We start from the raw sequence: 18,239 nt of genomic DNA on the forward strand, positions 1-18,239 counted from the left end.
CAACAACATCCCTACAGCTGAACAATTAGTTTCAGCTTTCAAGAAATTGCTGATTCACGAACAACTCCATGCACCAAGAGGATGGAACTGCCTAGCCCTAGAAGACATCCCTATCTCAACTCTCACAATGAAGGACCCGGTCGATGGAATAAATTCGACTCCACAATCTGACAGCACTGAATTTGGCTAAGGAAAGTGACACTGAATTGAGTCTTCATTATCTCATAAAACTTCCCAGAAGTGATAATGGTGAGTTTTCATATGAGGTCAAACATCGCTGATTTTGTTGTGCTTCAGACTGAGCAGAAAATAGCACATTAGCAATGCATTAGTAGTCTGAAAGAAGTTTAAAATTTGAATGTGAACTCTCACCTAGTTAGGATTAAGAACAGAAGTGATTTGGTTTGCCCATCAGAAAGACATAATTAGTGCGTGCAGGTAAGCTGAGGAAAGTGCAAAATTTCGATGAATCTGTCTTCACGGATTATGATCAGACTAATGTCAACTATACTTCAGCATTCAACTAAGACATTCATTCAGACTGCAAAACGAAAAGATCCAGGGAACATAAATTTCACAATATTTCACTTAAGTTACAAAGTTCAAAGGACAGTAATGCTGACAATTGAACTGTGATTGCAATGTTTGTTCTTGTCCATTTGGGTTCTATGAGAGGCTTCAGTTTGATAAAATGCATAGTTTTATATGTTGTTATATTGTGTACAGTGAAGTATGTTATAATTAGGTGGCTTGTGCTTGCAATAGGAAGAAAACACAGTTCTGACTGCACCCTCGCTCATTCAGTAGTGGACAGTAGTGTGGCCTCAAGGGCTTCCCCGCCCTTCGAGTGGGTCCACTTTCTCCACAGGCTAGGAGAGGTGAGGAGCCACTCCATTACCGTATCTCAGCTCCATGGTCTTAGCACGTAAAATTGTTAATTCTTTACATGTAATTTATAGGGTTCCAAGTATTATATTTGTGTTTGACAGACTGAAAAATAATGGTTTCATTCATTAAAAAACTATTTAAAAAGCCCAGATAGGTCATTTTTGACAACCTGGATTTTGTTGTCTTGAACGAATTATTGCATAGTCAGTGCTAACCAGCTGGATTAAAGGCATTTCCTGAGGGAATACATAACTGGCAGAAACAGAGTTTGTCCAACATCACTGCAATGATCTCTAATATTCAGAATATTACTTTACACAAGATTTTAAACCTACATGAATACAACAAACTTTATAAACACTGAGAATTATTTTGAGGAAATGTACATGATGATATACCCTGATGAAACAAAATTTACAACAGGGATATTTGAATTGCAAGTGATAAAAATCATTGTTATCCGTATTGAAGATACTGAATGTAGGATGCTAAAAGGTTTGTTTTGTCACCTATTCAATACATATAAATTTTACAATTTAGGAATTTATTATTGATTCCACTTGAGATATGTTTCGCCCTTCATTGAGGGCATCATCAGTCAAATTATCTCCTCAAGGCAAAAATCACGTACCTGGTTAGTAGTTGACATGCACAAATTAATACATATTATTAATACACATTACAAAAATTAAGTAAGAGAAACAGTTGTACAATAGTGATGGTTGAACATATAGGTTTATAGAATAAGAAGTCAGCACCAATGCGTAAAATTAAAATAGTAGAGTTCGGCAGTGGTGCTCTGGAGAACAGTTGACACAATCATAGGAAAATATATAAGCAATTACCTACAAATAACTGTCATCATTGTTGCCATTCAAACGCACTGAATACCCATGAATCTCAATCCACACTGACCAGTCTCCGTACCGATCTCGGTGCTGCAACCAGACAACTTTCAGCTTGATGCCTATAAACCCCATTTGGCTATGGAATATTTCCCTATCCCCGGTGATTTTAACTAAGATAAACCACTCTGCAAATTTCTGAAATGTCAATGCTACATTCTTCTTCCAACCTTTAAAACAACAGGACACACTTGGTACTAGATTTTTTTATATCCTTGCTCACCAAGCTGCTCTTGTGTAAATATGTATATAAATTGTAAAATTCTCAACTGTTCAATTGGACAATGTAAATACTGTATAGTTACCAACCATTGACAATTTTTGGTTACAAACATTGACGCCGAGCACTACACCCTTTCTCCCCTGATTGTTATAATGTAAATATCTTTAAAACTTTATTCTCAACTGTTCAATTGGACAATGTAAATACTGTATAGTTACCAACCATTGACATTCATTTTTGGTTATAAACATTGACACCGAGCACTACACCCTTTCTCCCTTGATTGTTATAATGTAAATATTTTTAAAACTTTATATTTTCCTATGATTGCATCAACTGTTCTCCAGACCACCACTGCCGAACTCTACTATTTTAATTTTACGCATTGGTGCTGACTTCTTATTCTATAAACCTATATGTTCAACCATCACTATTGTACAACTGTTTCTCCTACTTAATTTTTGTAATGTGTATTAATAATATGTATTAATTTGTGCATGTCAACTACTAACCAGGTACCTGATTTTTGCCTTGAGGAGATAATTTGACTGATGATGCCCTCAATGAAGGGTGAAACATGTCTCAAGTGGAATCAATAATAAATTCCTAAATTGTAAAATTTATATGTATTGAATAAGTGACAAAACAAACCTTTTAGCATCCTACAGGGATATTTGAAGTATTCAGGGCCCAATTACCATGTTACTGAGCATTTTGTTCACCTCATACAACGGTGATGATGACATCAAAGAAATATATGCGCTATATATTGAAAGCGTTCAATACTATGTCATTAGACATGTCGGGAAGCCTAATAAGATATAGGTGTCTTTTTCCACATCAATTTATGAAATATTTGACTGTAAATAGCATTTTATTCCTCATCCGGGATACAAACAACGCTGTGTGAGCTCAGAGACAGGCACCCTAATTACGCATACAGAGAGGGAGAAGCTCTGAGTACACAGCAACCTTGGTATTGCCTTCTCTATCGTGCAAGAGAGTGAGGGATATGATACTACGCTCAAACTGCTACCTGTGTCAGAAGGCGTGATTAATTTACAGGGTTTCAACTTAAGAACTGGATATTACCATCACTTCCCTGCCTATTTCCTGGATATCAACCCATAACTTTCGTGAGCTAAATGATGATGATGATGATAATAATAATAATAATAATAATAATAATAATAATAATAATAATATTAAGTGGGGAATTACCAGTTACCTCCATCGGGCGTGTCCCATTGGAATTGGGAAAGCTTGCTGGCTCTGCCGCCAGCAGAGTCAGAGGGTAGTAGGGAAATAAAATACCACCATGTAAAAAAACTGGTTCCTTGCCAGGGTTACGGCAAAGACTGGTAAATGACCAGAAGCCAGAAAACATCTTGAGGCAACCTCTAGGGCTAACAACCCTAGTTGTAAAAGGATGGGTACCCGTCCAAAGCAAAGTCAAGTCAAGAAACATGATGGCACAATGTTTCAAGAAACATACCCCGGGGGGTAAATCTTCGGATAAATCCCTCGTCGTGAACGCCACGGAGCATGAGTCTCATTCACATTCTGGGGGAGACTCGACATCATGCAAGAGACGAGTCGGAACATCTCGGTGTACCCCAAAGAGTCAAAAACTCAGGCCAAAATCCAAAACCTTTCTAGCAACTTTCAACATAAATTCACTTCCACAAACTGGCAAGCTGAAAACTCTCACCAAAGCTCTTCACGAAAATCAGATATCCATAATGGCTCTACAGGAAACAAGGTACCCAGATGAAGAGATTTTTTAATCCGAAGGCTACCGATTTTTCAAGAGCAAAGCGCAAAGAGGAATCCTCAATGGAGCTGTGATGCTTGGAACCGCATTTGCTGTTAGAACCAAGATCCTTAAATCGGTTGCAAATTTCGAACCTGTGAATGACAGATTGTCTATACTCACAATTAAATGCGCGAACAAAACCTACGCCCTAGTTAATGCACATGCTCCTACAAACGATAAGAACAAGTCTGATCCAGATGAAGTTGATAATTTCTGGGACCTACTGGATGAAAAATTAAACAAACTCCCCAAACACCATGTCAAGCTTCTTTTGGGTGACTTCAATGCCCAGCTAGGCCATGAACAGAAGTACAAGAAAGTTATAGGAAATTACCCTGCTCACAAAAGAACTAATCCAAACGGCAAAAGACTGGTGTCCATTTGCGAAAATCACAACCTGCAGGTCATGTCGACCCACTTTCACCATCTACCCAGAAAGCAAATGACTTGGAGTTCTCCCGTCTAAACTCTTGGAGAGTTTCAAATAGATCACGTTGCAATCTCCAGGAGAAACAGCCCCGAGATTATGAATGTCAAGGTAAAGAAAGGCATCAATGTGGCCTCAAATCACTATATGTCTCTTATCAAATTCAAACCAATTCCTGCAAACACAAGGAAGACAACCACACAGATCACACGCTTCGATAATGATAAACTTCGGTAAAGGGTCGAGGAGTTCCAGGAGAAGGCTAGACCAAATGACTGTGACTTTAACAACACCAAAAGTCTCCTTGTTGAGGCCGCCAAAGACGTTGCAGAAATCAAGCAAAAAGCATGCCTGGTGGAATGGTACCTGCGAATCAGTCTTCAAAGAAAGACTCAATGCGTGGAAACTGTACTACTCTACGAAATCAAAAAATGATTGGGAAACCTACAAAACCCAACGTGCCCAAGCAGCTAGGGTGTTCAGAACTGAGAAACGTAAATACGAAAAATCTCTCATTGAAAAGATAGAACAAAACTTTAGGAAGAATGAAAGCAGAGAGTACTACAGAGCCTTCAAATACAAACTCACTGGCTATAAACCACCATCTCTATGCTTTGAGCGAAAGGACGGCACAATGGCGACGTCAAATGAAGAAAATTGCAGCATTCTGGCAGACTACTTCAAGAATTTACTTAATTGCTCTAAACCGCAAAGCCCCATTGAGACCAAGGAACCCTTACTCAGGTACCCAGATTCCAGACCACCCGACAGAGATGAAATCAAGTGCCACATTGCCCGTCTCAAAAATAACAAAGCACCGGGGGAAGACTCAGTAGTAGCAGAACTATGGAAATATGCCACAGAGGAATCGCTTGATATCTTGCAAAAGCAAATAGAAGAAATTTGGAACAAGGAGACCCTACCCAAAGATTGGAAGATAGCTTTGATTCATCCGTTTCAAAAAAAAAAGGAAGCATGAAGAACATCAACAACTACAGAGGAATATCTTTGCTACCCGTGACCTACAAAATTCTATCACTTGCCATCCTGGAGCGTTTGGAAGCACAAGTCGAACATCAAATAGGTGAATACCAAGGAGGGTTCAGAAAAGGTCGCTCAACAGCTGAACAGATCCAAAATCTTAAAACGATCATCAGATATTGTACACTAAGGGCCAAGCAGTATGTGTCCGTCTTTGTGGACTTCTAGAAAGCGTACGACTCCATTGACCGGGAAGTCCTGCTAAACATCTTAAATGAATTTGGAGTTGATTTGAAACTGCTGGCATTAATTAGATCCACCCTGACCAATATAAAATCCAAGGTGAAGTTCCACGGATGTGTGTCACATTCCTTTGACATCAAAACAGGAGTCCGACAAGGTGATGGGCTATCTCCGATACTCTTCAACTGTGTTCTTGAAAAGATCATCAGAACCTTGCGGGTGAGATTACAGGAAACCAACTACAGTCCATTAAGAATAGGAACCAAATCCAAGGGGATCGCAACAGACTGCTTAGCATTTTACATGTAACTAATCTCATGATTAGGCCCGTATTGAAATTTACTATAAATGTCCACAATATAGTGATTATATCAATCCACCTGTTCAATACAAATTGGTTTTATGTTGCTAGTTCATAATATTACAACATGAATTTGCAGGGACATGTTTCGCTTTATTTACAAGCATCTTCAGCCTACACAATTGTCTCAAGGTTAAGACCTGTCGTAATTGGATTGTTTTTACAAAATATTTTGCTTGAGTATATGTCCATGTTTGGTAATAATATAGGAAATATGTACACATTAAAAGTCTAAAAATATGAATTACAATGTTGGTAATCCTTAAATTCTAAAATACATTGGCATCTAAAATATAGTAAATACAATTTAAAATTTATTTTGGTTGAAAACTGTTTTCACATTTACAATGTTGAATTGGAGTAACCCTTAATTCTAAAATTCATTGACGTCCAAAACATAGCAACTACAATTTGAAAATTTGGCTAAAATTGTTTGTACAATGTTGTGGTTGATTGAAACACTTAACGTCCCGCCCGCAGGATCGTCCCCTACCCCCACCTCGACAACTGATAAGAACTCCCCACTACATGATACGCCAATAGCAAACGCCCCGCCTAACATCCATCCCCCTCCACCCCCTACTTGCCCCTCACAACAGCTCCTCCACACGTACAACACGAGGAGTAGAACCATAATAGACATTAGTCACAGTAACGTAAGAAAGACCACAAGACTTTGTAGCAGCAGTCAAAGGGGTAAGTGAAAAAATATAACATCAAACAACACACAACAGTATTCAAGTTAATCTCCATTTGATCCAGATGCTTCACTCATTCTATTACCTTGAAAGAAACTAAACAGCTATTCAAGACTTGAATGAAGCCACTCCTTTTAACTACAACTACATTAATATATTCTGCTACCTTCGGATATTCAATGTTACAATAAACAAGAACTAACTATTCTAATACTTCAATGTTCTAAACACCAAACTGCAGCAAGCCTCGTAAATTCTAGAAGCTAGTCTCCAACGGTTTCGAAGATTTAAATTTAGTATATTACCGACACACAGAGTCGAATCATAGTTTTTTTAAATAATTACATTGGAGATCGCAATCATTATTCAAATTTTCAACATCGGAAGTTACTGTGCTCCAGATTTCAATGGTTTTAGAAAATATGACTCCTATATATATTTTAACTTTCAGTTCTTACTCATGACTCAGATTTAAAGACATATTACGGTTGTTTCAATCAACCACAACATTGTACAAACAATTTTAGCCAAATTTTCAAATTGTAGTTGCTATGTTTTGGACGTCAATGAATTTTAGAATTAAGAGTTACTCCAATTCAACACTGTAAATGTGAAAACAGTTTTCAACCAAAATAAATTTTAAATTGTATTTACTATATTTTAGACGCCAATATATTTTAGAATTTAAGGATTACCAACATTGAAACTCATATTTTTAGACTTTTAATGCGTACATATTTCCTATATTATTACCAAACATGGACATATACTCAAGCAAAATATTTTGTAAAAACAATCCAATTACGACAGGTCTTAACCTTGAGACAATTGTGTAGGCTGAAGATGCTTGTAAATAAAGCGAAACATGTCCCTGCAAATTCATGTTGTAATATTATGAACTAGCAACATAAAACCAATTTGTATTGAACAGATGGATTGATATAATCACTATATTGTAAGACATTTATGCTTAGAATTTGCCGATTATATTGCTGTTCTCTCAAACGACATAGAAACCGCTAGAGCTCAAGTTGAAATTTTAAAGGAAATTGCCGAACAAACTGGTTTGCAGATATCGTTTGAGAAAACAGAAGTAATGACTAACATCAAAGAGGCTCCACCAAAACTCAATACAAAATACGGGGACATCACCCAAGTAGACAAATTCAAATACCTGGGTGAGATCATCATGAAAAATGGACTGGACAAAGAAGCACTTCAGGAGCGAGAACGCAAACTGGAAATAGCCTACCAAACATCCCGCACAATCTACAACAAAAAATGCCTTTCCCAAAACACCAAGATACGTCACTATGAAACAGTTCTGAAGCCAGTAGTTCTATATGCAACCGAAACCCTGTCTCTAAATGCCAACAAAGGACTCCTTGAAGAACTGGAGAAAAAAGAACCCAAAATTGTGAGAGGAATCTTGGGATCAAAGTACAGAAATGGAATCCATCAAAAGAGATCCAACGAGGAAGTCTACAGCAAAATAGAGAAAATTACCGACACAATCAGAAAAAGACGGGCACGATTTTACGGTCATCTGAAAAGAATGGACAGAAGAAAGTTAACTAAAGAAATCTTTCACTTTTTTGATTCAAACCCCAAAACCACGATTTCCTGGTTTAGAAATACCAAAGAAGACCTGCAAATGTTACATATCTCAGCTGAAGACGCCCTTAACAGAGATCTCTTCCGCAAGAAAGTATTGAAGAACGGGCTAAACCGAGACAAGCAACCGAGGAGAAGGCACGGTGCCCCTTGGACAGAGGAGCGTAAGCAAGCCCACTCACAAAGAATGAGGGAAATTTGGGCTCTAAAGAAGGCCAAGTTCAGTGTCAAATGCAACAAGACTTAAAGTGGTCCTTGATGGCCCCAGCGAATTATATTATAATAATAATAATAATAATAATAATAATAATAATAATAATAATAATAATAATAATAATAATAATAATAATAATAATAATAATAATAATAATAATAATAATAATAATTTTTTTTTTTTTTTTTTTTTTTTTTTTTTTTTTTTTTTTTTTTTTTTTTTTTTTTTTTTTGCGAGGGAGTGTGGAAAATCTTTCATAAGACGCTTGTGAGGGTCCGCACTCAACAAGTGTGTGGAGATTCTTACCCACTAAAAACCACACTCCCTTTTCCCACGACGTTTATCTCCGCCCCGGAACCGCTCTCGCATTACTTCAGGGCGGATGTCGTGCTTAATGCATCTTGTGCTTCATCTTCCTTCTTCTGCTTTACTATCTGTCGTAATCGTCCAGGTCCTTCTTCTTCTGACGCAGAATATTTTCTACGTAGACTGCTACCTGGTCCCAAGATTCTCGACTTCGTAGCATTACTGACACGATCCCTTCTGGCGTCAATTCTCCGTGCATAACTTCTAAGCATCTTCTTTGTGGCAGCCAATGAACACACACAAAGAAAGTATGTGATACGTCATCGATATCGCCGCAGTATATGCACACCGGACTAGTTGCTAGCCCTAGCCTATGAAGAAATTTTCGGAAGTATCCATGACCTGTCAGGAACTGTGTGAGATAGTAGTTCACTTCACCATGATTTCGGGCAACCCATACGCCCAGAGAAGGTATCAGTCTTTTCGTCCATTTCCCTCTAGAATCATCTTCCCATCTTGTTTGCCATCGTTGCATTCTGCGACTATGAGCCAAAGCCTTTGCCCTTTTCCTTCCTAGCTCTTCTTGTGTGAGCCAAATTTCTTGTCTTTCGAAAGCCAACAAGTCAATGGGAGCTACTGCTGCTACTACTAGAATCGCGGGTTCTGATACTGTGCGATATGCGCAAGCAATTCGTAAAGCTGCTCTCCGTTGTACAGCCGCAATTCTTCTCCGATATTTCACAATTTTTAACGATTCAGCCCAAATTTCCGAACCGTATAGCAGTATCGATTGAACAATTGACATGAGAAGCCGCCTTTTACTAGATATCGGTCCCTTGATATTTCCCATGAGTCTGCTCAGTGCAGTCATGGTTTTCGCTGCCTTATCTGTTACCCGTTGGATGTGGTCCCAATATGTAAGCTTAGTATCAAGCGTTACACCAAGATATTTTGTGCTCCTAGTTGTTTCGATGGCTATCTGTCCGATCTGCATCGGTACAACAGTATTAATCCTTTTCCTCGTCAGGAGGACAATTTCCGTTTTGTGATCTGCGAGTTCTAACTTGTGATTTATCATCCATTCTTTGACACGTCGCATCACCTGATTCAATTTAAATTGAGCCAGCTCTAGGTTACGGGTTACTATCACAGCAGCCACATCATCAGCATAACCCACAAGTTTTACATCTTCTGGCATCTCCAGCCGTAATAAATCATCATACGTGATGTTCCAAAGGTGTGGTCCGAGAATTGAGCCTTGCGCTGCACCAGCTGTGAGCCGTTTTCTTCTCTGACCGTCTTCCGTGTCGTATAACAATGTACGGTCTTTCAAATAGTCTCGCAGTATATACATGAGATATTCTGGTACCTTGAAAGTTTCTTCTAGAGCTTCCAATATATCACTCCATCTTGCCGAGTTGAAGGCATTTTTAACATCTAGAGTCACAAGAAGCGTCAGTTTCCTAGAATAATGATTACCCGTTTGAGCTCGTTCTGCTGTCTTCACCACTTCCTTCACAGCATCTAGCGTTGAGTGACCTCTGCGAAATCCATGTTGTTGGTCGGATAGGTCGCCAGCTATTCGGACTGCTGCTAGTATTCTCGGTTGTAGAAGCTTCTCTAAACCTTTCCCGGCAGTGTCCAGCATACATAGAGGTCTGTAACCCCCAGTTTTCCCTTTACTGATCAGAACCAATCTAGCTATCTTCCAACGAAAGCTAAAAATTCCCGCTTTCAAACAATGATTATACATTCTCAACAGCAGTTGAGGACATAATTCGGCTGCCACCTTTAGTACTTCTGCTGGAATACCATCTGGACCAGGGGCTTTCTTATTTCTAAGGGAATTAATTGCTGTTATCAATTCTTCAATTGTAAAAGGTGGTACATTGTCTAGTTCTTTCTCGGCCTCATCATCAATCCTCTCTGCATGATCAGGGAATAATGTGTGCACTATTTCTTCCATGGTGCGTGGATCCATAATAGGGCTTGGTATCATCCCGAATTTCTTCATGACAATTTTATACCCTAATCCCCATGGATTTTCATCCACTTCCTTGGACATTTCCCACCACTTGTCGGCTTTACTCTTTTTAATTGTATTTCGCAGTCTTTTCTTCATAGTCTTATACTCTACTGAGAGAGCTGCGTCGTTATGTCGTGCTCTTTGTGTCCTTCGTCTGAGTCGCAGGCATTGTTTCCTCAACTCAGCAATTTCTAATAATAATAATAATAATAATAATAATAATAATAATAATAATAATAATAATAATAATAATAATAATAATAATAATAATAATAATAATAATAATAATAATAATAATAATAATAATAATAATAATAATAATAATAATAATAATAATAATAATAATAATAATAATAATAATAATAATAATAATAATAATAATAATAATAATAATAATAATAATAATAATAATAATTAGTCACAAGCCCAGTAAAACTACATGAAAGGGATCGATGAACTCCGCACAATTTGCCATATTAAATGATATGATTTACTTCTCAAACGCGTTCTTAATGATGCACTTAAAACAGTATCGCAGTGATGAATACCAGATGTCCATGAGAGTTTCCTTAACGCAGAGTCCCCACTACCCCCACTACACCACGCCAAAAAGCCAAAGGATGTGTTCGCAATTACTATTAAATGTGCAATGCGATTTGAATGAAAATAGTTCAGTAGATAGAGGGTGTAAAGATCTACAAATTGAATATCCATTTAACTATGAAAGATGACTATTAGCGGAGTAAATATGTCAAAGTGGGAGGAGCATTCCCTCTCCCTAGTGAAATTCACTAGTCGACTTTACAAGGCTCTTTACCCTGCACATTTCATTCTTGTTCTATATAATTCTTCATGTGGTTCATGTCTTAGAGCAACCTAAGTGTTTCTTTGTGTAGAGCTACAGTTATTGTGTGATAAGTTTGTGCGATACTGACATCAGTTTTCAGTGTGGGAGTGAATACAAGTGATGTTATATACAGGCTATATAAATGAATTTCATTTAAAGACCAGGTTAAGCTATCTGTAATAGTCAGTGTGTAGTGAGATATTGGGCACGGAGAACTAATGATTATCGTGCTATAATTAGCCCATGTGCACTTATCAGAGGCAATAAATGCAATCAAATAAGTGTAGTCAGATTAGCCAAGAATGTGTACTGTAAGTAAAGAGTTATGCTCAGTTGGGAATAGACAAATTAGAGAGTATTGCTATCTGTAATGAATGGAGCGTGAGTGGCGATCGTCAGGGACATTAATCGCTACTTGTGGTAACCCATCTCGAGCTCACTACCATTATTGCATTTATCTTGAAGTCAGACAAACAGTACTTCAAATAACTTGATTCACATCTGTGTTCACATGTATGGGAGTGCCCCGTGAACCCAGTACCTACAGCTACCAGAAGGTTTTCCATGGTTCCCCATTTTCACACCAGGAAAATACTGGAGCTGGACCTTAATTGAGGCCACAGCCACTACCTTCCCAATGCTAGCCCTTTCTCATCCTTGTGTTGCCGAAAACCTTTTGTGTGTTAGTGCGACGTTAAACCACAAGCAAAAAGAAGAAGAAGAACACTAACCAGAGACACTTAAAAAATGAATATATCCGCCGAAGAAAGAAAGGCCACAAAGAGCATGAAAATTAAAGACTCCCTAGGCCTCGACACCTAATACAAGTGGGGTCCAAAATGAACAAGAGATGATCAAGAGAGGTCGGATAGGGCAATGAAAGTGAGGAGCCTGGGACGAGTAAGTTGAAGCAATGCTAGGACTTAGCTGAGGGCCCATGGTCGCCAACCCACACTCCCAAGTTAAGAGCCCCTGGGGCCAGAAGGCGAATGGACAAACCGTATAACTTTACACAGCCTTATAACCTACAGACAGCCTGGTTTTTAAGTCTTCTTACAATAACAGAGAATACCATGGGCACTCCACCTACGAATGAAGACAATTTTTACTGGTAAACTATATGGCAACAAATACAACGTAAAATCATGTAAAGTTAATATACAATATAATCCAAAGTTAGTTACAAGAATAAAGGAGGTTACAACACAAGACATTTACACATACCTGCACTCCAAGCACACAGATGTTTCTATCCACAGTAAATGCGACAGAACAGTCCAGGATGCTTGTATTCAGAAAATGTGGTTCTTGGACGATATTTCTCAAACAGTAATACTTATGACCCTCTCTTATAACGTCACCTCCAACAGACGAGATGACACTGGATTCTGCATCCGATACTCCATCTTGTCGAGAAGGAAGATGAACCGGCCTTTTTCGAGCCACTGTAGAGGTAGTGAAGCCTTCTGGCATTGGCAGTTTGCCCGGAGTTGACGATGAGATGTTCATTAATATAGCAAAACTTTCATCTTGAGTAAGTAATCGAGAAAGAGCTGGACCTTCTGCAAACTGTGTAGGAGTCAGAGTGAGAAACCTAATTTTTCCAATCGCATGACCCAAGACTGAGCGCAATGACTTGCCTTCTTCAGGGGATAAACCTGCAATTTAAAACAAAACATGTATAAAGAACCACAGTCATCTGAATTAATTTATATCCATTATTTTTGAAACTGAATTTACCATCAATCCTGTACAAGGAAAAAAAGTAATACTAAAGTATTCGTCATCATCATTTTACATTTGCAGTTTCCTGGGTACTGTTGGTGAACCTCTTCCACTCTGTCTTATTGACATACTTCTGTTGTTAGTGACGTCCTCTAGTGTCCTTCCCCAATCTGCAAGGTCCATCTTTATGATGTCCATCCGGTGGGTTTTTAGTCTTCCCACCATCAGTTTTCCTACCACATACCTCTCCAAGTTAACATAAGCTGTCCTTGTTGGCACCATCCACATTACATGCCTGAACCACCTCAATCTGGATATGTGACCAGATCTAACAATGATGCCTCAATCCCAGCTTCCTTTCTAACCATGTCATTCCTTAATTTGTCCAGTTTTATTTTTTGAATGGTGGAATCAGGAACTTCATCTCAGATGCCTGTAATTTTGACAAGTCCTTAGTGAGGGTGCATGTTTGGATGCCATAGGTTAAGATTGGTATGAAGAATAGATTGAATATTACCAGCTTTGATTTTGTTGGTACTCTGGGGTCCCAGAAGATTGTTACTTGCTGGTAAAAGTGAGAGCTTCTTAGCACTCTATTTGCCACCTCCTTTGCAGCTAGTGTTTCAAGAAATTACACTGCTGAGGCATGTGAAGTTTTCCACACTTTCCATAATGTTTGCTGGGCGTCTCTTTCTTGTTTATTGTCATCACTACTGTTTTGGCTTTGCATATATTGAGACTGAATTCCTGGAATAATTAAATCACTACAGACTTTTTCAATTGTGAAATTTGCAGCGTTTCACCCCAGGGTAGCACTGAGCTCATCAGATGGATTGCCACATTTCTCCCAGATACTGGCAGATAATGCAACATCGAGAGATCGCTGCAAGCCATCTTTTGGAGCACATGCAGTGCACTAGAAGAGATATTTCAGCTTGCTTTAAATGCCATCCTCCGGCTTTTATATCAAAAATTAAATTCATGCCTGAGAACCATAAAATGGTCAATCAAAAAATTCAAACCTCATAACATTACAGCCCTCACAGGCCTTGGGCTACCAAGTGAACACTGCTCAGCGTGAAGGTCTCCAGACTATGTGAAGCATGGTCAGAACAACGAACCATCATTGTTATTCTTGGCTTTATAGATCAAGACCACCATCTATTAGACAGCTCCTCAATTCTTCTCATGTAGGCTGGATGGACCTCCAACTAGCCCTGACCAGGAATCGAACCTGAAGCCACCAGCCCTAATTACCATAACTAGGCCAGCTTAATATTTAATCAGTAAAATTAAATTATTGTTTCTGCCTGCAAATTTAATCTTTGATCATAATTAAACCAAATACATGAGAAATTCTTCCAATATGCCACCACCCTATCCGTCAAAAATCACAAAATCCACTTCAGAAAACAACAACAAGTCCAGAAAGAAACAGTAGAAAATTTGCAACTCTATATAGGACATGACTATCTCACTGCAGCCTTTTAAAATAGAAACAAGCCAATGCAATAATACACAATGAATCACTTCTTAGTGTGGCCAAAACTGGACCGTATCTTCCAGTAGATAAAAAATCTATCAAAACTCTAAGGGGATGCCAGAAGACTACAGGAACACAAATCTTCAATGATTCAAAAAATAGTAACAGCTAACTTCCTTCATTCTTAAATAAAGGAATACTTAAGATCAACAAATCGAATAGAGAGACGTGAACATGTGGATAGTAAATTGTGCCCACATGGTAGTCATTTAGTCTATACCGACTCTCTCTGACCCCATGGACCAAAGCGCTCCATTTTCTTCTTTCCAAAGACTTTCCACATCCAAGATCCACAACATTCTTCATGCTATCAACCCAGGGGTGTCTCTTCCCGCATCGCGCTCACTTGTTTCTGTCCCTGGCCGCTGCGTGACGTCATGTGATATGAGACAGCGCTCGCCCGTCCTGCTGACACATATTACCACTACAGTCTAAAATGGTCATAACTTTTGAACCATTCATGCAAATATGTCCTGACAAGGTTATTGTAATCCTTATAAAATACTGGAGGACCTCAAACAATTTATTTTGATGAGGAACTCGAGGATAATATCGAAATATTTATTTAATTTTAAGGAGTTACATTTTTTACCGCGGGCTGTAGCATAAAATCGCTTCTAAAGGGCAGCCAGTTGGAAATAGGTATGTGCCATCGCAGACTTTTTTGTAGAGGTTTCTATGCTATACAATTCGTACGCTTACACTTGGGGTCTATCGTTGATGGTTCACGCAGTGTAAGCCAAGAAAGCAAGTGACCGACCGACCGACATTTTTGTCTCTTTCTACGTATTTACTGTTCGGACCACGGATACATAATAATTTTATAGTGGTTCACTACGTGAACAGTGTTCGTGTCGTCAGTATCTGAAGTAGAACCACTGTACTGATTAAAATGCAATCAACATATTATGGAAACGTGTGTGGCGCTATAAATTGTCGGCACGTAAAAGAACTCCCGTGGGACAAAATTACGGCACCTCGAGTCTCAGAAAACTGTAAATGTTAGTGAGACATAACACAAACAACATTATTATTATTTTGCATATTATAAAGACAATAACAACAACCATTATAGCCAGTTAGTTTGCTACTGTGATGGCATAACAATACTTCCTCCTCAGCAATGCTTGGTTGTTGATACACTGTTATAAACTCTTGAATATCTCCATTATTACAGCTTGTACGGTAAAAAGGTATCAGATATAAATGACTGAATGAAAATCATATTTTCTATAATTATGTGCTAATACCTGGGCTGAGTAGCAACTCAAATGGTAGGGCGCAGGCCTTCTTAGCCCAACTTGGCAGGTTCGATCCTGTCTCAGTCCGGTGGTGAAGGCGCTCAAATACATAGTTAGTGGGACGTAAAATCCAATAACATTATTATGTGCTAACAACTTATATTTCTGAATATATTTCGAAGCTCGTGAAATAATACAGTATCTGTGATCCGAAATGCAGTAAATACGAAGAAAGAGACAAAAATGTCGTGCGAGAAGAGACCTGTTACTGGATCTCGGTTATTTCAAAAGGGGGCCTCACACATCCCAGTCATGAGTGGTTAAAAATCATAGCCCAGTTCGAAATTTCATTTGGTGTGTTTCACATCCAAATGCAAAATTGTAATGAAAACTCTTATTTCTTTGTAGAGGTTTCTATGCTCTACAATTCATACGCTTACACTTGGGGTCTATCGTTGATGGTTCACGCAGTGTAAGTCAAGAAAGCAAGTGACCGACCGACCGACATTTTTGTCTCTTTCTACGTATTTACTGTTTGGACCACGGATACATAATAATTTTATAGTGGTTCACTACGTGAACAGTGTTCGTGTCGTCAGTATCTGAAGTAGAACCACTGTACTGATTAAAATGCAATCAACATATTATGGAAACGTGTGTGGCGCTATAAATTGTCGGCACGTAACAGAACTCCCGTGGGACAAAATTACGGCACCTCGAGTCTCAGAAAACCATAAATGTTAGTGAGACATAACACAAACAACATTATTATTATTTTGCATATTATAAAGACAATAACGACAACAACCATCATAGCCAGTTAGTTTGCTACTGTGATGGCATAACAATACTTCCTTGTCAGCAATGCTTGGTTGTTGAAACACTGTTATAAACTCTTGAATATCTCCATTATTACAGCTCATACGGTAAAAAGGTGTCAGATATAAATGACTGAATGAAAATCATATTTTCTATAATTATTATGTGCTAATACCCGGGCTGAGTAGCAACTCAAATGGTAGGGCGCAGGCCTTCTTAGCCCAACTTGGCAGGTTCGATCCTGTCTCAGTCCGGTGGTGAAGGCGCTCAAATACATAGTTAGTGGGACGTAAAATCCAATAACATTATTATGTGCTAATAACTTATATTTCTGAATATATTTCGAAGCTCGTGAAATAATACAGTATCTGTGATCCGATATGCAGTAAATACAAAGAAAGAGACAAAAATGTCGTGCGAGAAGAGACCTGTTACTGGATCTCGGTTATTTCAAAAGGGGGCCTCACACATCCCAGTTATGAGTGGTTACAAAACATAGCCCAGTTCGAAATTTCATTTGGTGTGTTTCACGGTAAGACTGTATCCAAATGCAAAATTGTAATGAAAACTCTTATTTCTATTATTAAGTCAATATTTCCAGTATTCCATGACAAAATAATTTGTCTTTATGTAAGGACCAGGACATTTATTAGGACATGGCATTTTAATGCAAAGAGTAAGGAGCTAGCGCTGAGAAAATATGCCAATAAGAAGGCTAAGCTTTGGGCTGGTTCATCAAGTAATTAATCTCCTAACACGTACGTTTTAATAATTTAATATAATTCCATAAAGATGTCGATGTGATGTATGTTTTCCAATGCCATTTGATATAAATATTTACTTCATCAGGAAATAAATTAATTATTTTGAGTTGCATGGCAATATTTTATTTCTTATCATATTATATGTCATGTATTTTGATAGTTTATGTTCTACCTGCTCAGCATGTAACCAAATTTAACGCATTTTCACGTTTTTAAATCTATTCGTAGTGCCGTTACTTATCGAATCGGACTAAACCAGACTATTATTTGATGAAAGATTGAGAAGATGTTTCACAGGCACGAGAAATCACAGGCTTGCTATACTGCGACTGTGTACCTTAGTCGCTATCGTTCATATCGCGTGACGTCATAGCGCTCCAGCCAATGGAAACTTCAACCGCTGGAGTAGCCTAGCTTTTATTCTAGTTACCTTGGTATCAACCCATCTCATCTGTTGCCGCCCCTCTTCTTCCTTTAATATCAGTCTTCCCCAACATTACAGTCTTTTTGAGTGAATCATAGACCAGAAAAACAATGCTAATTATAATCTCAATGAAATACCAGGAAGAGTCAACACCCTTTTAGAAGAAATCTTTAA

At 38.3% G+C, this 18,239-nt stretch overlaps 1 protein-coding gene across 1 annotated transcript in view; it reads right to left on the reverse strand.

Moving 5' to 3' along the window:
* LOC136872568 (BTB/POZ domain-containing protein 6-B) overlaps positions 1-18,239 on the reverse strand; it is a 151,651-nt gene that overhangs the window by 17,823 nt on the left and 115,589 nt on the right. Inside the window, exon 6 of the mRNA XM_067146369.2 lies at positions 12,774-13,207. Within this exon, the coding sequence (XP_067002470.1) occupies positions 12,774-13,207 (434 nt within the window). The remainder of the gene's footprint in view (positions 1-12,773; positions 13,208-18,239) is intronic.

Source organism: Anabrus simplex, chromosome 4 (assembly GCF_040414725.1).
Source record: "Anabrus simplex isolate iqAnaSimp1 chromosome 4, ASM4041472v1, whole genome shotgun sequence".
Taxonomy (NCBI): Eukaryota; Metazoa; Arthropoda; class Insecta; order Orthoptera; family Tettigoniidae; genus Anabrus; species Anabrus simplex.